This window comes from Lethenteron reissneri, chromosome 43, assembly GCF_015708825.2.
Source record: "Lethenteron reissneri isolate LAM-NWPU_2019-01 chromosome 43, ASM1570882v1, whole genome shotgun sequence".
NCBI lineage: Eukaryota > Metazoa > Chordata > Hyperoartia > Petromyzontiformes > Petromyzontidae > Lethenteron > Lethenteron reissneri.
The window spans coordinates 1,740,656-1,768,642 of NC_083821.1; the positions used below are offsets into that span (position 1 = coordinate 1,740,656).

Here is a 27,987-nt window from a genome sequence, read left to right on the forward strand (position 1 = left end):
GTCTATAAGTTCACTCTCCACCAAGCCACCGTCGTGTCCGCCTACCGCCGCGCACCCTCCTCCTCCATCATCTTCTCATCGTCTCGTCCGTGCCGCCCGGCCACGTGAAGCACACGAGGAGCCTCCGAACGCGCAGCACCCACGCCATGTACATCATGCAGAAGGACACCACGTTCACCAAGATCTTTGTCGGAGGGCTGCCCTACCACACCACGGACGCGTCCCTGAGGAATTTCTTCGAATCGTTTGGAGAGATCGACGAGGCCGTGGTGATCACGGACCGGCAGACGGGCAAGTCCAGAGGATATGGCTTTGTGAGTACATTGGGCGAGCTGGCGTCTCCTCCTCCTCCTCCACCTCTCCCATTGATGATCCACAAACCTCGAGCGCGTGTGGTGGTGTAGTGTGTGTGGTGTGTGGTGGTAGTGTGGTTGTGAGTATGTGGTGTGTGTGGTGGTGTGTGTGGTGGTGTGTGTGGTGGTGTGTGTGGTTGTGGTGTGTGTGGTTGTGTGTGTGTGTGTGTGTGGTGTGTGTGTGTGTAGTGGTGTGTGTGTGGTGTGTGTGTGTGTAGTGGTGTGTGTGTATGGTGGTGTGTGTGTAGTGGTGGTGGTGTATGGGTGTATGGTGGTGTGTGTGTGTGTAGTGGTGTGTGTGTGTAGTGGTGTGTAGTGGTGTGTGTGTGTGTGTGTAGTGGTGTGTGTGTGTGTAGTGGTGTGTGTGTGTGTGTAGTGGTGTGTGTGTGTGTGTAGTGGTGTGTGTGTGTGTGTAGTGGTGTGTGTGTGTGTGTGTAGTGGTGTGTGTGTGTGTGAATACTTACCATCAGTGTTGCGCAACGAACTCGCACAAAATCTGGGTTCGAGCCTAACCGCGTGGATCAACAGAATATCAACAACAGTGGTGTCAAACAGAGCCCGACTGTGGGCCTCCCGTAGGTAGACTCGGCCTCAAACTCTTATCTCAGAACGAGCGCGTTCACAAAGGGCCCCGGAGGGACAGAGGTGGCCAAACCCACCACCCCCTCGTGTGCCCCTCGAGCCTCAATAGGTGCTCGCTAACAGCGATTGCTCCAACAGAATCCTTGTAGATATATTTTAAATATCTCGCTTCTCGTGATATGGGAGGTGGCTGCATGGTTCGGCCGACAAGCCCAGGACTCTGGGTTCGATGCCGCTAGCCGGGTCCGACTCTGCCTCGGTTCTAATAGGCGCTCGCTAACAGCGCTTTGTCTTGGGGGTCTCTCACACAACGCTACACGTGGGGGGCTCTTTGTGGCGTAGAGAGTCGTGCCTTGTGTGGCGCTGATGGGTGGTGGAGCGGTGTGTGTTGAGATGGATTGGTGTGTGGCGCTGATGGTCGGTTGTGTTGGGGTGGGGTGGTGTGTGTGTGTGTGGTGGGGTTGGGTTGTGTGTTGGGGTTGGGTGGTGTGGTGTGTGGGTGGTGGTGTAGTTTGGGGTGGTGTGGTGTGTGGTGTTGGGGTGGCGTGGTTTGGGGTGGTGTGGTGTGTGTGGTGGGGTGGGGTGGTGTGTGTTGGTGGGGTGGTGTGGTGTGGTGGGGTGGTGTGGTGTGGTGGTGGTGTGTGTTGGGGTGGTGTGGTGGTGGTGTGTGTTGGGGTGGTGTCGTGCGGTGTGTTGGGGTGGGGTGGTGTGTGGTGGGGTGGTGTGGTGTGTGTTGGGGTGGGGTGTTGGGGTGGGGTGGTGGTGTGTGTTGGGGTGGTGTGTGTGTGTTGGGGTGGTGTGTGTGTGTTGGGGTGGTGTGTGTGTGTGTGGTGGTGTGTGTGGTGGTGTGTGTTGGGGTGGTGTGGTGGTGTGTGTGTGGTGGTGTGTGTTGGGGTGGGGTGGTGTCGTGCGGTTTGTTGGAGTGGGGTGGTGGTGTGTGTGTTGGTGTTGGGTGGTGTGGTGTGTGTGTGGTGGTGGTGTGTGTATTGGGGTGGTGTGCTGGTGTGTGTGTTGGGGTGGTGGTGGGGGGTGGTGGGGGGTGGTGGTGGGGGGTGGTGGTGGGGGGTGGTGGTGGGGGGTGGTGGTGGGGTGGTGTGGGGAGGGGTGGTGGGGTGGTGTGTTTCGTATCCCGCTCACGGCCACGAACAGCAGTGACCATTATTATTATTATCTGAACCGCTCCTGGGGCTCCCCTAGGTCGATTCGGCCTCAAATGAGTACCTCGTGCTATGTGTAGTCATCGCCAGTGGGGAGACAAAGGCGGCCCGGCGTGGTGCTGGCCACCCACCCCCTCGTATACATTGCCTGCGTTCATAGGTGCTCGCTAACAGCACTTGCCCCAACACTAAGTGAAGGCTACACGGGGGATCTTTATCTTTGCCTTTTGTGGTTGTAGGGGGTGGTGATTGTGCGGTGTATGGCGGGTCCGTGTGGTTTACTTGATCGGTGGTGTTACATGCGATGGGGTGGGGTGTGTTGGGGTGCTGATAGGTGACGGCGTGGTGGGCGGTGTTGTTGGTAGGTGGTTGGTGGTGGGTGGTAGACAATGTGGTGGGTGGTGGTGTGGTAGGTGGTGGTGTGGTAGGTGTCAGGCAGGGTGGTAGGTGGTTGCAGGGTGGTAGGCGGTGGTGGTAGTGTGGTTGGTGTCAGGCAGGGTGGTTGGTGGTTGCTAGGTGGTGGTTGTGTGGTTGGTGTCAGGCAGGGTGATTGTGTTGCTTTCCCAGAGTCGAATGGAATAAACGTTGCTCGCGTCTGATGCATTCTTCACGAACACAATCGCCTCTTCGCGTTCAACTCGTGTGTGTGCGCGCGTGTGTGTGCGTGCGTGTGTAGGTGTGCGTGTGTGTGCGCGGGTGTGGGTGCGGGTGTGTGCGCGTGTATTTTTGTCCTCAAGGGATTTTGAAAAGTAAAATTGTTTTGGTGGTTTCATTCTTTAATGTCAAGCACTCGTTGTGTGTGTGTGCGTGTGTGTGCGTGTGTGAATGTTATATTTACACCTATGACCAAGTCACCCGGAATGTGCCCCATCTCGTAAGAGCTCGAAAGCTAAGCCGGCTTGAGCCTGGATAGGCTTTGTATGGGGTGCCCGGGGCAGCCGTGCATAACAGGCGTTATAGGCTGCCGCTGGGGCGATGCAGGTCGTGGTCGGTCTAGTTCACCATACTTCACCTCGCCGGTCAGTGCGGTTTGGCGAATGTGCCGAGCATATCCGCACGCGAGCATAGAAGTGCAGTACAACGGATTGTGCTGCTCTGTCCTCCACGTGCCACGGGAGGAGAGCTGCCCCCCCCCCCCCCACAGTCACGTGGCGCCCTGTGGGTGACTCTCCTTGCAGGCCAGTGACACGTTGTCCTGCGGAGGGAGCTGGTAGGAACACGTTTGGTTGCTCGGTCAATGGCCAGGGTCAACGGCGGCGTGGTGTATTCCGCAAATATGCCCGACTGTGAGGGCGGGCACAAGCCGGCGTGAGTAGGTTAAACGTTGTATTTTATAAGGGCACCACGGGGTGACCAGCCCCTCCCCTCCCCACCCAGCCCCACTCCTCCCACATGCCACCCAGCCCCACCCTCCCCACCCAGCCCCTCCCCACCCAGCCCCTCCCCACCCATTTTTGGATGCACGACGGACGGACACTAATCCCCTGTGGGCTGGTGTAACCAGGAGGTTCCTACCACTATAATGTTGTGTAGATATCATGTAGATGATGTAGGCATTGCTCGTGTCGGATTGTGTGGGGAGTGGCACCGTAGCTGCTGGCCCGCTTCGCTGCGAACCTGGCCACCAAAGTTCGATTCCCGCTCACGGCCGCAACGCCAGTGGCGGTTATCCGAACCAGTCCTGGGCCTCTCCTAAGTCAATTCCACCTCAAATAAGTAATGCACCTGGTGCGGATGTGTAAATATCACCTCTTTGGAGACAAAGGCGGCCGGGTGTCGTACTGTCCACCCACCCCCTCGTGTGCCGTGCCGGCATTCGTAGGCGCTCATGAACAGCACTTGGCTCAAAAAATCTGAGGCTATACGTGGGGGGTGGGTCTTTGTCTTTGTGAGTGTGTGTTTGTCAGAAACATTCCACAGTAATTTTTGTGTGCAAAGTTTTGGATGAGCCCGTATTTGTTATTTTGCAAAGGACATGTTCGGTTTCAATGGGGTCTCAGCCGGTCGGAATAAAGTCTGTTTATTTAAACACGGGGTGGAGAACTCTATCCCTACCAAAGGCCGAATAGCACCTTCAGATACCTTTTGAAGGAGCCACACATCAACAAGCACGCACACCAAAATCCCCTCTGTCACTGCAAGAGATCCTGAAGCCGTTTACAACATTTGCATTTATTCTCAGAAGTATTGAATGAATTTCGTTTTTCTAATGAATGCGTGTTGCCTGCTGTGATGAGGCTTGAAATGAAGCACGTGGGACAAAACACAAAAACCTGACAAATTCACGAAGAAACACGGAGAGGTTACGGAGTGTTCTTGGGAGTTGAATCGAAGGGGATGGTCATCGTAACTGGTCGGAGAAGTCGAGTGGGCTCTTGTCCAGACACCTCGAATTGGAGGGTGGTGGCCAGAGGAGCCAAATGGTCCCGAGAGGATATGTCCAAGGTGGTGGAGCGATGGGATCGGCTCGTGTGCGATTGCTCCGTGAGTTGTTACATGGTAGGACCGCGAGAGATGGCGACCACTTGACCAGCAGTGGGTTTATCATGGCTGATGATGATGATTCGTTACGGAATGTGTTCCAACCACTCGTTGTTTCCAAAGACAAACAAGTCGCATGAGGTGTGAGTGGAACACTGTGTTGATTGACCTATCTAAACTGGAATATTACTTAACTAATTGACTGGATAAAGCTTCCCGGTGTAAGACTGTAGATTAGAAACACTCTTGATTATTGCTGCAAGAAAAACCACCTCACTACGTCGACATTAAGCAGTAATCTGTATTAATATCGAGTTGGTATTAATGGAAATGGGTGGGAAATGGTGTACAGTTTCTGTATGAGATGGTGACTCATTTGAGTACTTTATCTCAATTGTACATGAGAGTGTGTTTGCGTCAGCGCACCGAACGTGGAGACCCAAGTTCATTTCTCGGCCACGGCCAAAATCAATAGGGGCTATCTGAAACCACCCTGGGACTCCCCAAGGTTGCCTCGGCCTTAAATGAGTACCTGGTGCGGTGTGTATTAAACGTTGGCACTGGGGAGACAAAGGTGGCTGGTTGCAGAGCTCACCACACTGGCCCATCGTTGCACCATCTCGACCTTAACTGGCACTCACTAGCAATGCGTGTCTCAACCGTCTGCGTAGGCTATACGAGGAATCTTCGTCTTCACATCATCACACCTCCAGTGCGAACACAAATAAACGCGTGAAGACAAATATTCCACCGTGTGGCCTACATAGATTGTTGGGACAACGCGGCGCGAGACGGGGTGGTACCGCCAGCAACATGGTCCTCGTTTTTAGCTGCGTCGACCCAGGGGAGCCCCCCAGGACCGGTTCAGATATTCATCGCTGATGTAAGCCGTGAGCGAGTATACATCGAACTTGGTAGGTGGCCGGTTTGGTAGTGCAGTGTGCTAACCACTGCTCCACTGTTCACACACACACACACACATGCGGTAGGCACACAAAGACCTACACAAATCCATACAGATACACAAGACAAAGATCCCCCATATAGGCTTAGCGGACTGTTGGGGCAACTGCGGTTAGCGAGCACCTATGAAAGCCTGCACGGCACACGAGGGGGCGGATGGCCAGGACCACACACATCCTAGCAGCTGTCCCTTTGTGTTGTGGGTGTTCATTGTCTGGCTCGCTTGGTTTCAGACTCACCTCGCGGCATTAAGCACAGGTGAGAGCAGGCGGGACAGGTGCAACTCGCAACTAAATTCGAGATTGGATTGGTGCCGAATGTATTTGGTGTAATAGGACTTGCATTAATCTAGCAGTGGAGCGACCGTGGCCAATGATGTACGTGTTGGTGGCAGGTGGTTTGGCATTGTAGGATTTGGCTTCATCCAGCAGTGGATTGATCCCGATCATATAGGGTTTGGTGGGGTAGGGTTTCGTGTTTGGCGGTGTGAAGTTTGGCCTTCATCCAGCAGTGGAGTGGGCCACGTCTGACAATGATGTAGGGTGTTTTGGTTTGGCATTGAGCCGTCTTAGGTTTGGTTAAATATTTTAACTTCAATTGCCATTAGCCCATACAAAAATATACCAATGTTCACTTTGCACTGCGTACGGCACAAAAGCATAGGGCCCACGTGGAATTGTCTCTCGTGACATTGCTCTCCATATTGCGAGCCCCTTTGTTTTCCCTCCGCCTTTTTGTGTTGGGTGTAAGCGCACAAACAACAATGATGATAACAATAATAAAAGGCAATCTATTAACAGTGTTGGTTTGGACTAGTTTTAAAATAACACACACGCACAACAATAACAAACGCACCGCGCTCTTATCTTGCCCATATGCACTTGTGTGCCCTTGGCAGGGCCGGATTAACGCAGGGGGCTTTATGGGTTTGTAGCCCGGCGCCTCGGATTTTTAGGGCCTCCCGGAAATATTTTAAATATAAATAAGTAAATAAACCGATGTTTCGTGGCTGATGTACCCAACGGGTTGTGGGTGGATCGTTATACGTCGCGAGCGTCATGGGATGTAGTGGAGGCCTTAGTCCAGCAGTGAATTGGCCATGCTTGACAGTAATAATGATGGTGAATGAATGCTTGAAATGCAATACTGTAGAACTGTAATTAATCGTACAGGTAATTAGGCCATTCGCCAGACCAGGGCTTAATCTCTCACTCGATGTTTTCCGGAACGCTGCGAGGCTGGGCTTGGAGAGTAGTGATTATTGGACTAAGGCACTACCACTAGAATAAAAGGTATGCCTCTCCATGGTAATCCCGTATTATTGTACACCTATGTTTCTATAATCTTACGAACAAGTTTGTAAAAAAAAATGTAAGGCCATATACAAGGTGAGATAGATGTTACTGGGTGCCAAGATAATTGCTGCAACAGCATTCCGGACTGTTCCGGCAGTGTGTGATATTACCAGTTTTGTGGCATGATTAACACAACTTTGTTACTTTTTAACCTTCAGTTAACCTTACAATTCATAGATTTAACAAAAACGGAACTGAAAATACGTATCCGTGGTGACTAACAATGGAGTGTTTGACTTTGTCGACTAAGGGTGGTGGTGTTGGTAACAGAGTTCGAGAACAGGAACTGACTTTACTACTAAGGCCCCCCCCCCTAACGAGAACAGCCCTGGCACCCCTCAAACGTAATTTGGCCCTGGTCCTTGGCCGTCCGACACACAATCCAGAAGCTCGAGGGAAAGTGACGCGTACGATTTTGAAGCGTCCCTCCAGAATGTTTGGCTTGTGTCACTTTGACGACACTGCCGTGGGCTTTAATATAACGTCACTGCAGTGGCCAAAGTCAATTTACAGTCTTTTTTTCTTGTTTTGTTCGCTCAAACGAAGCTTCAATCTTGCCCGGCACAGCCCGGCACAGCCCGGGACAGCCCGGGACACAGAGAGCATCTGTCTCTCGTCTCCATCTGTCTCCTCTCTTTCTGTCTTCTTTCATCTCACTGGCACCTCTGTGTCCCATCTGCGTCCCATCGGTATCTCGCTTCTCTCATCTCACTGCATTTTCTATCTCATGTCTATATCGATTTTGTTTATAAATAGAAAGGTTGTTGGTGGGGGGGGGGTCTTCCCAATATATTTAAAGTGAAGGGTCCCCAATGGGCCAGCCCCCCCCCCCCCCCCCCCGCTACAAGATAAGAGGTGTTTGTGTTTTGAGTGTTTTACTCCCGAGGGCAGCTGCATAATTGTAGACGTCCACATTCCAGACGCTTTAAAGATGTCGGGTGATCAGTTGGCAATAATTACTACGTGGATTATTTTCCTCTCTGCCTGGGCATCGTGTGTCAAGCAAATTCGGTTAGGACCGTAATCGAGAGGGGGAATATTGCGCCCACCTTTTCCAACAAAGAAGAAGAAATGCTCGTGAACGATCGCGAAGCAGCAAGGCGTGCGTGGCCGTGACGAGAAGAGATTTCGCGAACTCCCTCAGACCGAGGTGATTTAATAACGTTGCTAGAGACTGCAGTGTGCCCAGCAAGACCACACACGGCGAGTGGTTGTAAATGTTTCAGGCATACCCCTGTTTGCGCCCGGGATGCGTTCCTGAAAACAAGAAGGTAAATTGAAAGTACGTAAATCGGTGCATATTTTTGGTGGCTCGTAACGTGGTGCAGTACCTAAAGAGAGGATGCTCAGTAACCCATTGCACATCTTTGCTGTGCAATTATCGGCGTGAAAAGTAAGTGTATAGCATTGATATATTAATATATATTACCTCTGTCTATTATACTGCAAATATTATTGTTTGTTGTTTGTCATATAAAAGAACGAGTTCACACTTGTATAATTATAGTCGCCGTAAATACGGTGTGTGGCGGTTACGAATCCGAATAGAGTAGAAATGAGAGAGACTAGAGCCAGTCAGGGTTGCTCACGTTTGGGCGCGATGTGGCGCGTGAATATTTGCCGTGGAACTTAAATCGTTTGGGGCCGAGTGGGAATGTTCGTAAATCTGAAGAACGTTACGGCGAGGTACACGCTCCGTTACACGGGATTGGGTATCAATAGGTTGAGCAGGTTGTAGTGAAAGTACGTGTAACGTAGGATGGTGTATATCGGGGTATTACTGTTGATAACGATTTTAATTCGTTCATCAATTGGATGCTCTGATGTTATTGCGTGGAATCAGTCGACCAAGACTGAGTCACGGTGAAATGAGACTTGACTAAAATTAAACGCCTAAAATAATCATGCAGTCGTTGTGGCGAATATGCCACCACATAAATTGGCAGACAGTGTGCTTCCTTCACATATCTGCCCCTTGGCAGATCAACATTTTGATTTTATACCATCAGCCACATGGCATTCTGGCAGTGCATACATTCAGCAGCATTGGTTCAACGCAAGCAAATTCTTGGGCCGGTTGGAACTTTCGCTGCTTCATCGGCTTGCAAGGCTGATTCGAGCAAACTCGACGACATTCGGGGTGTCATCAGCAGAGTCAAGCCTGATGAGTCACTGAATGTCGAAGCCAGGTCCGGTGCTATGCGCGTCGTCCCAACGCTTCTGCTGGTAATTAAAAATACCGCGGTTTGAGAACAACAACAAAAAGTAAAAGCGAAAACGCTGACTGCGTTTTGACTCCAGTAACGCGTGGGGATATAATATATTCTCCGGCGGCGTTCGGTAAATGCGATTTTGGCCACCCCACGCGCCACTTGGGGCCCGGCGCGCACGCTGCGACTTGCAGGCCGAATATTTTCGAATCGCTCACCGCCGCGCGCGAGTGGTGGGCGACCTAACGATACGAAACAGGTTTCCACCAACACCACCACCGCCACACACAACGACCCCCCCCACCCCCCAACACCACGTAACACTGCATCACTTGTAAATGATCAACTTTGCTTTTATGAAAGCGCCCGTTGGGTTTGTATCGCCAGGGACTGGCGTCAGGGGAGTCGCCAATCGCAGATTGTCTGTGCGTTGGCGATTGTTGCCGTTCAATGGGACAGATGGAATATTATTGTTCTCGGTTTATATGGGGGAGCCTTGCCGAGTCTCAAGACTCCATTTCCCGAGGGTTCTGCCACATTGTTTGCCAATTTTGGTGACTTCCCTGTCGAGGATTCTGAGAAGAAGCCAGAATATGCCGAGAGAAAACCCACAACGCCATCTGCACAGACAGGTCGACAACCCGTTCTCTGCACTGCCGCCCCAGCGGCTTGAAAGGCTGACAGCACACGACGGTCTTTGCGTGATCCGCCAACCCTTGCCTCGCAGTGTGCAGGGGTGGAGCGGTGGCGCAGCGATTAGCACCACCGCGTCACAAATCCTGGCGATCCGAGTTCGATTCCCGGCCGCTGCCAACGTGCGCTGACCGCGCGTTGGTTTTGGTGACCTTCACTTCCCCGAAAGAAGCTCTCCCAGGCACGTGGAGTGAAACGTCGGACACATGGCGCCGAACGGCACGCGGCCGTAACGACCTGGAGGCGCGCCGCGGCGGAGAGAAGCCGTCACGGCGGCGGTGGAACGTTGGGAGCCCTCGTGGTGCCAGTCGAGCGTTTCGCCTCTAACAAAACACTCGGGAGGGCAGGCCGCGCGGAACAAATTGAGACTGATGAACCTGGGAGGCACTCGTGTGTGGCGATGGGTGCTTGTGCAGCAGCAAGCAAGCCATCAAAAAAACAAGCCGAGAGTCGGCCCTCTCAGAGACCCCACAACAACCTTTCCCCAAGGCTCTTCGAAGGAGCCGCAAATTTGTACAGCTTTTGGAGCGGAGGGCCACACACACACACTCGGGATTTATTTTTGCGTGCGTGCGTCTCCGGAGAGAGGGGAAGAGAGATGGAGTTGAGCAAGGGGGGGGGGGGGGGCGGGGGGCGTGTGCCATTCGTTTTTACCCTGAGAGAAGGAAGAGTCGAGCGCTCCTTAACCAAGGCTGAAACCGCAACGTGTGTGGGATGGTCACCAGGGCGGGCAGCGAGCGGTGCCGCCTGCCGTTGAATCCACACCGGCCACGGCGGGCGCTCGCCCTCTGGACGCGTGGTGAATAAAAGTGTGGCCCAAATGTGACCGCGGCGCACCGCAACAAACGGCAGAGCGCATCGTCAAGTCGTGCCCACCGCAGGCCCCCGTGTGACGGCCCACAGGGCCCCCGTGTGACGGCCCACTGACCCTGTGTGTGGACCCACTGACCCCGTGTGACGGCCCACTGACCCTGTGTGTGTACCCACTGACCCCGTGTGACGGCCCACGGGACCCCGTGTGAGGGCCCACGGGTCTCTGCTGATAGGAACTTATCCTATTGAAAATCGGCCCCATGTATCTGAAAGTTCGTCCAGACATCGTCGATGAAAACCAGCGCTAAAAGAATTCACACTGCAGGCCAGCGGCGTGTGATGTCATCTCGTTGTGTGGCTAAAGATACTAGTTGTTATTATTGTGACGATGATAATGTTATCATCATCATCGTCGTCGTAAGCATTCTGAGGATAATCGCATGTAGCGAAAAAGTTATCTAAAATGCATGCGTATTCATGCTAATGTTTTTTTTCTTGTCTCGCGCTTTTGCGATGAGCACTTTCAAAGGCTCTGCGAGTTAATTAGCTTTGTGCATCTATATCCAGTGGCCATCGCTGTGGCAACCGTGTTGCTTGCACGACAAACACCGTCCGTCTAAACTCTCGCTTACATTCAGAATACTTTCCGCGTGAGCGCGTAAATTATTTAAAGTTCTCTTCAAACTCCGGGGTTGTTCTCGACTTGCGCGCACGACGACGTTGTCGCGACCACAACCACCACCACCACCACAACCAACACCACCACAACCACCACCACCACCAGGCTCTCGTTTAACTCTGCCCAGGTCGAATTTCTGCGGCGATGTTGAGTTGTTTGCGTGCCTCCCACCCCCCCCCATGGCTCCTTCAACAGATGACATCACTCACCACCACACTCACCACCCTCACCACCACACTCACCACCACCACACACGCGGGCTCTGTGTACATATCAACACCGGAGGAGGACGGGCACAACAACAACAACAAGGCTGACGCCACCATCGCCCCCCACTTGCTCAAGGGGAGAATTGTGCAGTGGCCATTGTCGGTGGTGGCCCTTAATAGGTGCTCGCCGACCCTAGCAACTGGCTCCAAAAGCCTCGATATTTTTGTTTTAAATCTAAGAAGTACTTTACGGAGTTTTTTTTTTCATGACTAGAAACCAATATGTGTAGGAGACGTAACATCCGATTGACTCTAGATTTGAAGTTTTCGTGACTGCAGGAATCCATACTCTTTGGTTATTTCGTGAATTTATATTTTCGACCGTCTAATTTGATGTTTTCGACCGTCTAATTTTGGAACTCCATAGCGTAAGTGTTGAAAGGGCTCCGTGCCTGTAAGATCACCAGTTTACCAGCATTGATTAAAGCAGGGCGGACTGATGAGACCACTTTGTGTCGAAACCAGTCGAGTGTTTTGCTCGTCTTGAGACCATCCTGCTGAGGTTATACAATCCCAGAGGTGCGTGCGACTGATGGATTCTGTAAGCAGTTTTCAGTTTCATTTATTAGATATAGCCCTGTGAGCCATTCGGCTCTTGAATAGGGTGCAACCGCAACAAACAAAAACATGAACAAGAAAACATCTTAAAGTGACTATGTGACTGTGCAAACATAAAATCCAAGAAAAGACAGCAAAATATTGCAGAAAAGGCACCGTACACCAACGCTGTGTGCAAACATCTCAGTTTAAAAGAAAGTCTTTATGTGTAGAGCTAGGATATTGCGTTGATATTTTGTTTGATTTTATATATGGCTCTGTTGTTGTCAGGAGCAGTTGTCAGCTTCCCGGCGCGGATGGCATCGGTGGCGAACGGGGTTAGAACCCATCCTGAGCCCGTCCCTAGGTCTATGAATGTGTAAACATCAGCACTGGGGGGGGGGGGGGGAAGACAAAGGCGGCCAGGCGTGGCACTCGTGAAATTACTTGGCGGTCTATGCTTGTTGGAGGGGCTCAAATGCTGTCCGGACGCAGTTTTAGATTCGCCTGGATGCAGAAAAACCACACGGCAAAGAAGCGCTGAGTAGCCGAAGCGAAATGAATGAATGAATGAAAATTGCAAAATAAGTCTGCGATTGTATCGCGCCAAAGTGTGAGTCTCTGCGTTTATCTCGTCCCGTTGTTACTCGCACGCGTTGCAAACTGCTCCTCGTATACACGTGAGGGTGTGCGTTGTGTGTGTTTTGTTTGAGCTGTGTGTGGTGTGTGTTGTGCGGTCATCTCAGTCAGTCGACCCGTGGCACCTGGGTCTGCCCCGTGACCTCCTGCCAGCGGGTGTTCGACACTTCACGTGGCCTCAAGGTGCACGTGGCCTGGCACAAGCGTCGTGGTGACGTCACCGCCACTTAGTGGCGAATGGCTGTTGTTGTTGTGTGAGTCTGTGTGTGTGTGTGTTTTGCCGTGTGTGTGTACGGTGGTGGAGCGGTGAGCGCGCTGCCCTATGAACCCGGCCATCCGGTTTCGATTCCCGCTCACGGCCAACACCAGTGACGATTATTTGAACTGGTCCTGGGTCTCCCCTAGGTCGACTCAGCCTCAAATGAGTATCTGGTACGGTGTGTAGTAAACATCGCTACTAGGGAGACAAAGGCGGTCGGGCGTGGCGCTGGCCACCCACCCCCTCGTGTACCGTTCCGACCTTCATAGGTACTGGCAAACAGCACTTGCCCCTACAGTCTGTTAAGGCTACACGGGGGGTCTTTGTCTTTGTGTTGTGCGAGTGGCGTTTATGTGCGTGTGGATGGGGAGTTATGTGAATGTGGTGTGTGTGTTGTCGATGGGGGAGTGTTGTGTGAGCGTGGTGTGTGGGGAGGTGGGAGTGAAGTGGATGGGTGAGTGTTGTGCGAGTGGGGTGTGTGTGTTGTGGGTGGGTGAGTGTTGTGTGAGTGGGGTGTGTGTGTTGTGGATGGGTGAGTGTTGTGTGAGTGGGGTGTGTGTGTTGTGGGTGGGTGAGTGTTGTGCGAGTGGGGTGTGTGTGTTGTCGATGGGGGAGTGTTGTGTGAGCGTGGTGTGTGGGGAGGTGGGAGTGAAGTGGATGGGTGAGTGTTGTGCGAGTGGGGTGTGTGTGTTGTGGGTGGGTGAGTGTTGTGTGAGTGGGGTGTGTGTTGTGGATGGGTGAGTGGTGTGTGTGTTGTGGATGGGGTGAGGGTTGTGTGAGTGGGGTGTGAGTGTTGTGTGAGCGTGGTGTGTGTTGTGTGAGTGGGGTGTTTGTGTTGTGGATGGGTGTGTAAGCGTGGTGTGTTTGTGTTGTGCGAGTGGGGTGTGTGTGTGTTGTGGATGGGTGTGTGTTGTGTGAGCGTGGTGTGTGTGTTGTAGATGGGTGAGTTGTGTGTGTGTGTTGTGGATGGGTGAGTGTTGTGTGTAAGCGTGGTGTGTGTGTTGTGAGTGGGGTGTGTGTGTGTGTGGTGTGTAGATTTCAGCATTGGCGTGGCACTCCCCTCTTGTGCCGTGCCACGCTTAATAGGCACTCGCTAACAGCGTTGCTACAGTCTACATTATAGACTGCCAGTCCACTCACTTCGATTAATAACCAGGCTACAGTCTACATTAGTGGGTTTTTTTTTCACTTTATATATATTTTTTTATATCTACGTGACTTTACCGAAATAACCAAAGAATATTCATTCCTGTAGTCACGAAAGTTTTTAGTCGATGCTTTTGTTGTCGTATGTATGCATGTGTGTTCCGTGCTTGCGTGCCTGCGAGTGTTTTGGACGTATGTGCGTGTGTATCTCCACGCGTGCATTTTCCCCATCCCTAAAAGGTGCTCGCTCCCGGCACGAGCCCCAGCAGACAGCACACGTGGTGGGATGGGCCTTGCACTGCCGTGCCCGTGTGTCTGACTGAATGGACGCCGTGATGTGTATCGCTGGCGTCATTTCTTATTTCCCAACACTGAATTACGGGAACCCTTTCCCGGCAGCACGTGGCTATTTTACACCCCGCTCGTGCTGGCAAGGGATGGCATCTCAATGGCCATAAAATCCCGATGAGCTTTGTCTTCACACCCGGGCAACAGCTCCCACTCGCGGGTGGCCTGGCTGTCGAGTGTGCAGGCAGTGCAATTGCATCGCCTGGGCCCCCGGTCGGTCCCAGTGTTGCAAACTCATTGATTTGTATCGCGATGTGTAGCGGCAAACTTGATGCGCTTCTTTGAGTAAAGCGGGTATTTTGTTGTCAAAATGACCGATGATAAAGCCGGCGACTTTCTGCGACGATGACTTGTTGCAGATTTTAGGAGCCATTCCAGGGTTTCTAGTAACTGTTCTGTATCTGATCACTTTGCAGTGAAAATTATAAAATGATCAGTTTAACACGTAGGCTTATGAATTCTAAAAAGATAAAGGTGCAGCTCTCTAACAACTACCTCGGCTCTGCTAAAGGCCACAGTCCGCCAGGACACACTGGGGGTAATTGCTAGCAGCAGCGTCTTTACCACACGCCACTCAGGCTGCTAGGCGTGGCGATGGCAATGCTCCATCTTGAATACAAAAGAGGATGATGATGATGATGTTGATGGAGACATCGGCATGCTTTAGCCAAAATTTGGACCCAAACCACCAGGCAATTTGCCACTACCACCGCCACCACAACTGCCGCCACCATCACTCACACCACCATGTGAATATGGCATCCCTTCTCCAATTAGCGGCACAAATTTGACCTGGCAGAGTTTTCACTCCATCTCGGCGGCTCACGTCCCTACGTGGGCCTGCCGGAAATTAATCCCAGTGAGGGCTGAATAGCAAGGGGGCCGGCTGGGTCTACGAGCCGGAAAAGATTTCCTCACCCAGGCACACCACATCCAGTACAGCTCTCTCGCTATGGCCGTCACTACTCGTCACGTGCCACCTACTCCAGTCTACCAGTGACACGGAGAGGATTGAGTGAAAATTCAAGTGCTGCTCCTGACGCTTCCACTCCCATCTTGGTGGTCTCGTGTCGCATCACCACCATTATCACCACCACCGCCATCGTCATCATCACCACCGCCATCGTCATCATCACCACCGCCATCGTCATCATCACCACCATTATCACCGCCACCGCCATCGTCATCATCATCACCACCGCCATCGTCACTCACGACCATCATGACAATCGGCAGCCACGATCAATCTACTGCTGGATGAAGGCCACGTGGGCCGCTAGAAATTAATCCCCGTGGGATCCTCCTGGCGAGGCACCTCCATCAATCACGCGGCCTATGCCGCACCGCCGGACGTCCTAATTGTGGCCGTCTCTCCCTCTGTGTGTCTCTCTCGTGCTCGTGACGGAGAAGTGCGCCTACAGGGAGCGAGAGCGATTGCCATTGCGGGGATTATTTTGTTTAACCCCCCCCCCCCGCCGCCTGTGCGCCTAAACGAGGTGGCAGAGGAATTCGTTTCTCGATCCGTAGATGTTTAGGGACCCTGAAACCCCCCCCCCCCCATAATTTAAAAACACACGCTTTGAATTCGGCAAATTCTTACGTAAATTTCAAATGGATTTTACCAGATGCTTGTCGTGTTTAAGCTGCAAATTCGAATTATTATTACTCCAGCTATGGTTATTACCGCTGCTGTTAGCGAATCCAAAACGTGTTTTGGTTTTTTTAAAATCAAGGGATTTTTGTTTTGTATCAGGAAGTGGAATAGCAGTGTACAGTCATTCCACGGTGTACATTTTCTTGGTCGTTACTACGGGGTGTGTTCGTGTCGTGCCCGCGGGTTGGCCGGCACGATGTTCCGACGTTCCGCTGCACTTTCTGGTACCTTCTTCAGGAAGCACTCCGACACGGGCTGTGAAACGTCGGCCATTGTGCCAAACGGCGTGTGCGGTACAACCATGAAACACGTCGGAGTGTTGGGAGTGCTCGTGTAGTAGTTCGGTCACGGCCAACACCAGTGATGATTATCTTAACTGGTCCTGGGCATCGCCTAGGTCGACTCGGCCATAAATGAGTACCTTCTGCGATGTGTAAACATCACCACTGGGGAGACAAAGGTGGCCGGATATGGTGTTGGCCACCTCACCCCTCGTGTGCTGTACTGGTCTTCACCGGTGCTACACGTTAACATCACTTACCCCAACGTTCTGTTAAAGGCGATACGGGATGTTTGTCTTTTGTAGAAATATGTTCATGGGCAGGCGTATATATTTACTTGTACGTGTTCGTTTATGTGCATCGACCTCCATGTTCATTAGCATATATCCCCACATATGTCCAAATGTATTAGTGCGTGTGCGCGCGTTTGTTTCTATGCGTGTCACAATATTCCAAGCGTTGCCACACATCTTTCACTACTCGTGTTGAATGTGAATGGGTCCACTCGCTGCTCTGCCCAGCGGCTCGGCGTTGTTCGCGCGGGGCCTGGCGCCGGGAATTAAATGGGGAGAGGGGTGGTGGGCCGGGGGGGGGGGGGCTGCCCAATTTCCCCTCTGCCTCTTCGAAGCCCCGCAGCCTGGGGCCCCATCCAGCCTGCGGGCTCCGGTGGAGTCTCACCGGGCCCTGTGTTAGCTTGTGGGTCACTGTAAATCCATGGGGTCTGTATTTGAGCCGATGGAGGTTTTCTCTGTGTGTGTCTATATATGAATCCATGGATTTTGGTTTTCAGTCTATGGGTTTCTATGCAAGTCTCTCGTCCTCATCAATATGCGAGTCTATGGGTTTTTATGCAAGTCAAGAAATCGATCTAAGTCTATGTATGGGTCTCTCTGTAAGCCAATGGTATATTAAGCAATATGTGAGTGTGTCTGTATGCGAGTCGATTTATCGGAAGTGAGTCTATGGGTGCTGGGAGCATGGTTGACATTGCCTCCTGGTTCACCAAGTTAGATGCAGTCCACCACCCCCCCCACCACCCCACGCATGTCCAGTCTCCCCTCTTCCATAGCCTGGTGGCTCCATGGAGCTCCGGTGCAGCTGCACCGCCTGCACACTCGATGGTTGGCCCGCCGTGCCACTGAGTGACGGCCATCGCCGGTGCCCCCTCTTTGTGGAGCGAGCAGCCGGCGGTGGCCCAGGTGTTCCCGCGCCGTGCCTCCCCACCGCTCGCCACCGCGACCCGCCAACCCCTGCCGACCACTTGTTATCTGGGGCCACGCAGCCCCGCGCGCCCTCTCCCACCACACCACCACCGCCACTCTCCCTCCCCTCCCTTCCCACTTTCCGCTTGGCAGCACCAGAATTTGGCCAAGGAGTGGCCAGTTGTTTACAGGGCATAGGTTGGTGGACGGACAGATTGATTCGTGACGGAGCTGGGCTCTCTGATTGGTTAAGCAATCGGTGACCCGGCCAATGATCGGTTTGTTCACGCAAGCGGTAATGTGGGAAACGGTTGGAAAATAAAGTTTCGCATCCGTTCGCACGCGTGCTGCTGGACGGGAGGTGCTGGGTCGGTGCTTCGGGACATCGTCATCATTGGCAATGTCACGCTGTGCCTCCCGTAGGTGGACTCAACCTTAAATGAGCACCTGGCGTGGTGTGCAAATGTCAGCACGGAGGAGGCAGGACAACCAATCGTTGTGATGGCCCCCCACCACCCCCTCGTATGCTCTGCCGGACTTAATAGGCGTTCTCTGATAACTCTTGAAACGCGTTCTTTACATACCCCATATTTAGAACCCTTTACATACCATATAGGTATCCATGTGTCGGTGTGTGTCTTGGGGTAGTGGTGTGACAGTGGTTGGAGCACTGCACTACAAGGTGGGCGACCCGAGTTCGATTCCCGCTCAGGTCCAGCATCGGTGACGATGATGTTAACCGGTGCTTGGGTCTTCCCTAGGTCGACTCAGCCTTAATATGGAGTACCTGTTGCCTTGCATAAACATTGTCATTGGGGAGACAAAGGCGGCCCGGGCGTTGTGCTGGCCCACCCACTCCTTCAAGTACTGCACCGGCGTTCATTGGTGCTCGCTCGCTCACAGCACGTGGCCCAACCATCTCTCTTTAAGGCTGTAAGGGGGGGGGGGGGGTCTTTGTTGAGTGTGTCTGTGTCACACATACGTGCACCATTATTGGATATTGCTGGTACTTTATATATGTTTGGATGATTGCTGGTCAATGAATGTGCTTTGTTTAACCAGGCAAGAATAGTCCACTCAGATGTGTAAATAATATGACTATCATTTATAAATGTTTTTAACGGACAGCTGGAGACCCACAATAGCATGGGAATTTGACATTATGCGGTGGGAGGGAGGGATGGCGCAGTGGTCGGCACACTGCGCTGTGAACCCAGCAGCAACCCGAGCTTGATTCCTAACCACGGCTAACATCAGCGACTTGTGATATACCAACCAGTCACTAAATCCGCACTGACCACTGTGGTGAAGTATGGCCAATCAACCCGAGTGACTAAAACGTAATGGGGAGCAGTAGCGTAGCATGGTTGGTATGAGCGCCCTGGTGCAAGGAATGGAACGGGGCCCCCTCTCCAGTTCACGCCCCCAGTCCCCCTCCCCCCCCCCATTCCTCTTCGTATCCCAAATCCTGGGCCCCTTTGACACCCGTAGGCCCCGGTGCAGTTGCACCGCCTGTACACCCGATACGCCGCTGGTGGGCAGTCCATCATCCAGCAGTGGATTGACAAAAGGGCTGTACAGTGAATATCGTCAGTGGTTGAAATTCCACATTCACGTGGCGGGGACGAGTCTACGCATAGACATTCGCTCTTGGCTTCCCCATGAAATGGTACCTGCTTTATCGACGCCCGAAGGAAAGTGATGATGGGCTGTGTCAACCACCCCCCAACCAGGATTCGAACTCGCACCCTCGCGATTGCGAGCCGGCCCGCTGGTGCCGCTGCGCCGCCCCGGGCCCGCCGCGCTCCGCCGACTTCAAAACGCCCGCGGACGTCGATGGCGGCTCTCTGCGACGCTCGCTCGCGTTAAAACCGCCGTTAATGGAATTGAGTCGCCGCGCCCGGTGGGGGTTCAATAAGAGACGCGATCGATGAGGTGGAGACGGGAGGGGAGGGGGGCAGGGATTTGGGATTGGGCCTCCTCGGGGCCGTCAGGTCCCCCCTCCGCCTCGGGGCGTTGAATTTGTGAATTTGTGAATTTGTGCGCCGGGCCCTGAAAGCGCGTGGCGACGACGGACCCTCCTTACACGGCATGAGTGCGATGCCCGTGACGGCCTGACCTGGTGACCCCCGTGTGACCCCCGTGTGACCCCACGACCAGAGATTTGGGCCACGATGGAGCGAGGATGGAGGGGCGGTTAACGTGGCCTCACCGGAGCGCGTTTTGCCGCTCGCCGTTATTTTTTAGTTTTTCCGCTAATTTTTTGCTCGGTGTGATCGCAATCGAGTAATTTGCAAGTAATGTTTCAGCATTGCGACGTTTGGCTAACGCCGGTTACGTTGTGAGTGGATGTTGTGGTAGAGGTTGCCCTGGTTATAACCGCAAGTTTAGTCACCGTAACATCCATGGTCGATCCACTGCTGGATGAAGGCCCTCCCCAAACTGCCGCCGTCTCTCGCGAATCTTGCGACATAACGATCCACCCAGCAAGGGCTGCATTCATCGCTCCACCTCCCATCGTTGTTGGCACCACCATCGTCACCATCATTATAACAACAACAACAACCACCGCCATGAATGTCTTTCGAGCTACATTCTTTGACTAGAATACAGGAATTTATAATAATAATATTGAGGGGGGGGGGCACTGAGCCTTCAATGGCCGCGGGGTGGGGGGCTCTGCCCCCTCCTGCACCCCGACGCCACGGGGCTCGATGAAGATAGGTCGATTGTCGTCACTTTGGTGGCAGAACAAAGAGAATGTTTCAGAAGACGGGAAAGGGCAGTAGCGGAGCCCCCTTTGTTCCCTTGCGAGCGCTGCCGCTTCCAGAGACTCCGCTGCTCGTTGTGGGGGGGGGGGGGGGGCATCGGCCTGGCCGTGGCGTCGGCGGCTCACGATCGCGATGTCCGGCTCCACGATGCGCTCCGGGGTTTTGTTGCCGTTTGAAGCCTGCCGCCGGTGCCCGACGTTTCGCTCGCACGTGCTGGGAGCTGCTTCTGTCCAAAGTTCTCTCTGGCAGTAAATGAGTAAGCGGGTGGGCGGGCGAGTGAATTGTTGAGCAAATGAATTGGCGAGTGGGTGGGTGAGCAAGCGAGCTCAGGAGTGCAATGCGTGAACTGTCTGCAGCTCCTGAATCCATTCCTGAATAAGGTCCCGGCACGTGGAGCGGAATGCCGGCCATTGTGCCGAACGACGCGCGGCATGGCCCGAAAGCGGCCGCTGAGCACAGGCCTGAAGGCCCAAAACGCCAAGTGGCCAGTGACAAGCGGTACTATTGCCAATGTAATGGACAAGAGTGTAACACGTTTCTTAAGTTGAACAAGGTTCTTATAAGAGATTGGGGAAAGAGTCGATGATGCAAAGAGAATTCTAAAGTGCGGCAGTGCGAGGGAAGAAACCAAAAGTGAAGTGTTGTGGTGGGTGGGTGGCTGGGTTAGTGGGTGGCTAGGTGAGTGAGTGAGTGGGTGGCTGGGTGAGTGGGTGAGTGGGTGAGTGGGTGGCTGGGTGAGTGGGTGAGTGGGTGGCTGGGTGAGTGGGTGAGTGGGTGGGTGGGTGGGTGGCTGGGTGAGTGAGGTGAGTGGGTGGCTGGGTGAGTGAGTGGTTGGCTGGGTGAGTGGCTGGGTGAGTGGGTGGCTGGGTGAGTGAGTGGGTATGATCTGCAAGGTGGGTGGGTGGGTATGACCTGCAAGGTGGGTGGGTGGGTGGGTATGACCTGCAAGGTGGGTGGGTGGGTGGGTATGACCTGCAAGGTGGTGGTGGTTGAACACAGTACGGTGGATGAGAGCTCAGTCCTCAACGAGGATAGAGGTTCCACGAGTGGATGGGGCAACACTGTTCGCCCAATTGAGCGATGGCCTCCGATGCACTCGGGTTTGCGTGTGGTCTCGCGTTGTTGTGTTCGAGGAGGATGAGAGGAGGGCTTCTGCCATCTGACAGATGTTTACCACACTCGCACTGCTTGAACATTTATCATTTTGTATCTGTTGCATACAAATATTATTGATGATGGTGGTGCTGATGAATCTGTTGCCGCTAACTGTGGTGGTAGTCGTGGTGATGCTGATTGCTGCTGCTAGTGGTGATGGCGGTGGTAGTGATGATAATGGCGACGATGACGATGTTTGCAGGTGACGATGGGAGAAAGGGGAGCAGCGGAACGAGCCTGCAAGGACCCGAACCCTATAATCGACGGGCGCAAGGCCAACGTAAACCTGGCGTACCTGGGGGCCAAGCCACGCGTGCTGCAGCCAGGTGAGGGCAACAAAGCAAAAGTCTAGGGCCTCAAGTAGCTCAAGAGGCTCCCCGGATTCATGAAAAATAATATCAATGGGGCACACACAGGGCTGAATCTCTCACCCGATATTGTGGGCATAAGGCACTACCACGAGAGTACAAGTTACGCCTGTCCATATTAATTCTATGTTATGGGGCGAGGTGGATGTTGCTGGGCCTCCCCTCGATCAACTCGGCCTCAAATGACTACCTGCTGCGATGGGTAAATATCCCCACCTAGGGAGACAATGGTGGCTGGGCGTGGTGCTAGCCACTCACCCTCCCTCGTGTGCCAACTAATAGATGCTTGCTAACAGCACTTGCCCAAAACGTATGTTTCGGCGATAATATGTGTTTTGTGCATGTATGCGTGTGTAGATTTGTGTGCGTATGTTCGTGTGTGTATATCTGCAATGCATTTTGTGCATTCATGGGTGTATTTGTCTGCGCGTGAGCGTGCGTGCGTGCGTTCGTTTTGTTGACTCGTTTTCTTTCACGTGTTTTCGTGCGTGCATTTGTTGCTGTCCGCAGGGTTTGGCCTTGGTATGCAGCAGATCCACCCGGCTCTACTCCGGCAGCAGTACGGGTGAGTCTGCGCCCCTCTTCCCATCTTCCTCGTTGTCGTGGTAACCATCATCATTATCATCGCCGTCGAATTATCATCATTATCATCGCCGTCAAATTATCATCATTATCATCATCATCGTTAGTATGGTATTGTAAAGCTCTGCTATGCAGGCCAAACTAAGCGGGAAATGTTTCTCAAGCACAAAGCGATCCACGTGGGAATCAAACGGCGATCCCCACGGTCCAGCGGGGTCTCGGTGCCGCCCCCCTCCACCGTGACCCCTGACCCCTGATCTATGACCTTCCCCCGCCACATTGTAGCCGTGGAACAAATGTGATCGCCATGCTGCTGCTTCTCACAGTCTCATTGAGCAGCACCGACTGTCGCCCTGTTTGTGCATGACGGTCGCCAATCCACGCACCATCCATTCAGTGCGGTATATTATATCTGTCCGTATATTTATTATGTAGGCGTTCTTCTGCGAGACCTTGCAAGACAAACAGCAGTCGTCGTCTCGAGCCCATGAGAGATGGCCGTGGCTTTTGGCGTGGGAGTATGGAAAGTGTACGGTCCCGTCCAATGATAGATTTTTCTTGCGAAACAACGCTAAGCAGTGCGATGTAACCTGGTACGGCCTAGGGCATGTGTTCTCCGGTTGCGTCAATCGGCCGCGTGCTATGCCAACCAGTGGCCTCCCACGCTCTCTCGCTAGGTCCAGTTGCGCGATGTTTACCGTGCGGGATGTGTGGGAACGCCGGGTTGAGAGGGGGCTGCGTTGGCTGGGTCATGTAGCCCGCATGCCCAGCCACCGCATGCCAAATCGGCTTTTGTTCGGTCGAATAGAGGGGTTAAATAGGCGCAGTGCGGGCGAAAGAAGAGATGGAGTGATATGGTACGAGAGGATATGGAGCGGAGTGGTCTTGCCGATGACTGGTACCAGCGGTGTCAAGATCGGCCTCAGTGGAGGAGGCTCATGAAGGACGCTACTGGGCAGTTGGAGGCAGTCGCCCTCCAACAACAACGGAGGGCGGAGGAGCGATGCTCGCAACAACGAGCGGAGCGCCGGGTGGCTAAAACACAGTAGGGGGCACAGGTGGTGCATCGGCCACTCATCTCGGTCATTTAAGCCATGGCACCTGCGTCTGTCCCGTCACCTCCTGCCAGCGGGCATTAGACACTTCACGTGGCCTTAACGTGCACCTAGCCTGGCACAAGCGCCGTGGTGACGTCCCTGTCACTTCGTGGCAAATAGCGGCTGTTGAGGAGGGGGGGGGGCCGCTAGGCCTCGCTGGCCCTCGTCACCGCCACCGGTCGGCTGAGCGGCAGGGGCCCCCCGCGCGCGCGTGAGGCCGTCGTGGTGACGCCCATGTCCGTCTCCCTCGGCGATCAGGCTGGCGACGCAATACGTCTACCCGCACGCCATGCTGCAGCCGGGCCTCCTGCTGGGAGCCCACACGTCTCCGGGCGCCGGCGCCGCCAGCACCGGCGCCAGCACGCCCTGCTACCTCGAGTACCCGGGCAGCGGCTTTGCGGCGCAGTACGGCGGAGCGTACGACTACTCCTACGCGGCGGCCGCGGCCGCGTCGGCGTTCCTCCCCGCCGGGTACGCGGGATACGCGCCGGCTCCGGGCTCTGGCGGCGTCATGCCCGCCGGCGCCTCGGCCTACCACCAGCAGTACGTCGTGCCGACCGCGATGCAGGATCGCGTTGTGCAGTGAGACGACGGGCGGGGGGGGGGTGGGCCGGCCGGCGGCGATGGTGATCGTTCGACGGCGACGCGCGGGAAGGAAAAAGGAAAAAAAAAAACGACAACAGAAATGAGGGAAGGTAATAATTGGTAAGCAAAGAAAAAAGTTAACGGTGGAAAATTCTGAAAAAAAAATCGCAAGTGGAAGAATAATGAACACGAACGATGACACGCCCTGAGCTTGTACCGACTACTTTGCTGCGATGGGTCAGACACGTTCTGTCGCCCGGTCTCTATTTTTAACCTTCCCGAAGCGAGAAGATTGAATGTCGACGCACAGCAGCCGCAGCAGCAGCAGCGTAACAATGTTGAGCACTATATTAATGAATTCACACGCTATATCGTTATTGTTCTATTTTTTACGTTCCGTTTGTCTTTACTTTTGACGACACTGCTCCGTCTCGGCGGCGCACGGCGCACTGTTCCACCGCAACCACCATCACTGCGGCAAACGATGCCTCCGATGTGAACGGCGAAACGGAACCCCGGGGTGGGGGGGGGGGGGACGACACACACGAAACTACGGCGAAGCCGACCGGCCACGGGGGTCTCGACAGCAACCGGCCGCGTGCCTGGTACGCCGGCTTCTTCCTGGGTCCGTTCGGTGTAAAAAGGAAACGCACACCACTCTCACCCCCCCCCCCCCCTCACTCCTGCGCTGCCACAGACAACGGTCCTCCTCCTGCAGCTCGACACAGAGGGCGAGGTGGAGGAGAGGCGAGTGGGTCTCCGTAGTCCGCTTCTGCAGTCTGCCTGGCTCCTGCTGCGTGTAGTCTGCTTGTGTCTCGTGCCGCCCAAAGTATCGCTGCATCCTGCGCGCGTGTCTCCTGCTGCCTGTCGTCTAATTGCAGTCTGCGAATGTCTCGTGCAGCCTGCAGTGGGCCTGTGTCTCCTGCTGCCTACAGACTAGCTGTAAGTCTGCCTGTGTCTCCTGATGGCTTGTGGCTAGGTGATGTGTCCAGCTGTGTGACTTGTTGTTCTGTAGTCTGGCTGGGTGACTTGCTTTTTGCAGTCGGCCTGTTTGGCTAGTTAGCTGTAAGACTGGCTGCGTGACTTTGTTGGCTTCAGTCCGGCTGTCTCTCATAACAGCTATTGTTGCTTCCTGCTTACCAACCATAGTCCGGTTGCAGTCCTCGGCATGCTGTGGATTTTGGCGAGTGCTTAGGACCAACCCAGATTCTTAGTGTCACCGTGGACAAACCCTCCCGGGACCTCGGATCCAGAGCAAAGATCTCGCCTGCTCACCTGCTCACTCACTCACTAGTATTGCCACTCGGGCACTAAACAGCTCCGTCGCTCACCGCTCACTTGCCTGTTCAGTCACTCAACCCCTTGCCCGCTCGCTTGCCTACTAACTCGTTCAATTACTCGCTCACTCACTCAACAGCACCCCCCCCACTCCATGAAGACAATCTATGCAACGTGAAATCAATCTTGCGTTCGCAGGCAAGGATGAGACGACGCATTGGAGCAGTTATTTTTTTTTATGATCACACGAACGAGGCAGAGCACGGTCGAAGAGGCCACCGTCGGTCTGTTCGACTTTGTTCCAGGGATCGACAGCGCGATGATGATGAGATGAATAATCGAAAAAAAAACAAAGATCTGAGAATCTTGACGATTGAGCCTCGCAAAGATGTCGGCGGCTTCCAAGTCTCCCTCTCCGTCGCTCGCCATGCAGAGAGATGCTCCGACATTCGACCGTACGCCAGCAGATTTGTACGTCGAGCCAGCATCGGACATCGACTGTCCTAGTCTGCGGACGTCGAGTTGTATATCTAAAACGGCTCCGTAAAGGAGTCCCTGGGTATTTTCCTCGTGTTTATTTTGTTGTTGCTTTTTTATTTATTTTCATAGCGTAAATCGGTGACGTCAAATGCTGGATAATTGTGGTGGGGCTTATTGGGGAGGTGGGGGGGGGGTGAAGGGTAATGTGGAGTTGTAACACAACTGTGAGCAACTGGATTGTGGGTATTTTTCTAATGGGCGGTGTCGTCATTTGGCAGACGTTAGGGAACCCGCGTTGTAGGGCAGCGCATTGGCAAGTAAAATTGGTTGTGAAAATGTAATTCTCACAAGCGAGGAAACGTGTTTTTTGACGGGCGCATCATCGAGTGTTTGTCTCCAGAAGGCTCGCGTCTTAACAACTCGCCAACACCGTGCGCTCGCGTGCGGAAACAAATAGTCGCTCAGGGTGGGGGGGGGGGGGGGGACTCATTTACGCAAATTAATTTGGGGTAACGACGTTTGGTGACGTATCATGACGGCGCACGGGATGCTGCCACAGCGGTGCAACGATCAGCGGCGCGCTGGACTCCCCATCCAGAGGTCGCCGGATCGATTCCACCTCCCTGCGTGGCAGTTGAAACAAAATGGGCGGAGTGGCGAGTTTCTTAACCCCACCCCACCCACCCATCTCTGCCCACCCAGCGGTGTCGATGGGTTACGCCGCAGGCGATCTGCAGGTCGTTTGTGGTGGGGTCAAGTGTGGCTGCTTTCACCTCTTCCAAGCAAGCTGGCCCGCGTGGAAGAGTAGGCCAAAATAAGCCCCGAAAAGCTCCCTCTTAGCGGAGAGGCCCCTTCCACCAGCAGTGTCGTGTGAGCGAGCAACTGCAAGGCTGCACCTGTGCCTGGTGGGAGTGTGCGCGCCGCCGTGCGTTTCCACGTTACGAATGTGATGACTACAAGCTACTGTTTAAACTGTTTACAAACTCCTCCGTCACCCCACAGCCCCGGAGGGGTTTCAAGAAGATCATCCCCGAAGGGGGCTTCCGTGGCACAGTAGAACGTCGCGTATCCGACCCGTCACGCGTCTGCCGTGATCGATTAACCGCTCGCAGCCCCAAGTGCTGCGTGACGGTCATCTTCCCCGAGGTGTCCGTAGAGCTGAGCCTTTCGCGCGATGCTGATCTCACGTACATTCACTGTTCCGTAATCTGCTTGTGTGTAGCGCCACTGTTGATGTCTGTGGGGTTATCCACTCATGCGACCATTTGACACGTACGCCTAATATTTGTCTTGTCAGTCCTTCGGCGGATCAGATACACGACGTTGCGCTGTACATCTTTGGTCAATTTTTTTTTACAATTCGTTTTTACGATCGTCGTCATCGTTATCGTCTTTATTATTATTGAGAGTACTATTAGTAACATTATTGTAAGAAATAAAATGTTAAGATGCATCATGTGCAAATAGCAGAACGGATACTTGTCGGGTTTTTTTGTACAAGTCACGTGCATAGACTTAAACAAAGATGAAAATGTTAAACATTTAATTCATGATAATACAAGTAATTTAGTTGCAACGCCGGACACACACTCGCACACAGAGCGGAACGTCTGTGTGTTTCGTTGGCGTTACACTGAGCACAACATTTCACTTATGGTGGATATGCCAATAAATGCATCGTCCGTTCACCCTGCGCGCTCCCTGCATCGTTCTTGACCGTGATTCGTATCGGACGGGAGAGTCCGGAACACCCGCCGCTGTTCCGGGAACAGTTTTTTCCACCCAGCCAACATCCATCTCGCCTTGTTTTGTCTTCGTGATACTGCAGTGGCGGCGGTGATGATGTGTTTATAGGGACACGGGCTCAGACTTTATACTTTCACCCGGCAAGCCACCCCCATTAAGCTGGGGGAGCTGCTGTTGCCGGGCGAATTGGGGTTCAGAGGTGAGCCGGGTGGCGGTGGAGGCTTGTCCTGCTGCACGTGATGCTGGCTACCCACCCTCTGGTGTGCCTTGCCAACCTTAATAGGTGCTCGCTAACAGCTCTTGC

General features: G+C 53.6%; 1 protein-coding gene across 1 annotated transcript; it reads left to right on the top strand.

Moving 5' to 3' along the window:
- LOC133353310 (RNA-binding protein 24-like) lies at positions 1 to 27,625 on the top strand. Its single transcript, XM_061569447.1, has 4 exons — positions 1 to 314; positions 21,750 to 21,873; positions 22,426 to 22,480; positions 23,853 to 27,625. Exons 1-4 carry the CDS (start codon positions 147 to 149, stop codon positions 24,178 to 24,180), a joined length of 675 nt encoding a protein of 224 aa, XP_061425431.1. The 5' UTR covers positions 1 to 146; the 3' UTR covers positions 24,181 to 27,625.
- The last annotated feature ends 362 nt before the right edge of the window (positions 27,626 to 27,987 follow it).

What these genes read in the sequence shown, in the direction of transcription:
- LOC133353310 (XM_061569447.1), top strand. Translation starts at nt 147, where the DNA reads ATGTACATCATGCAGAAGGACACCACGTTCACCAAGATCTTTGTCGGA. An exon ending in AGTCCAGAGGATATGGCTTT is followed by an intron (nt 315 to 21,749) that starts GTGAGTACATTG and finishes CGATGTTTGCAG; the next exon opens with GTGACGATGGGAGAAAGGGG. An exon ending in GCCACGCGTGCTGCAGCCAG is followed by an intron (nt 21,874 to 22,425) that starts GTGAGGGCAACA and finishes TGCTGTCCGCAG; the next exon opens with GGTTTGGCCTTGGTATGCAG.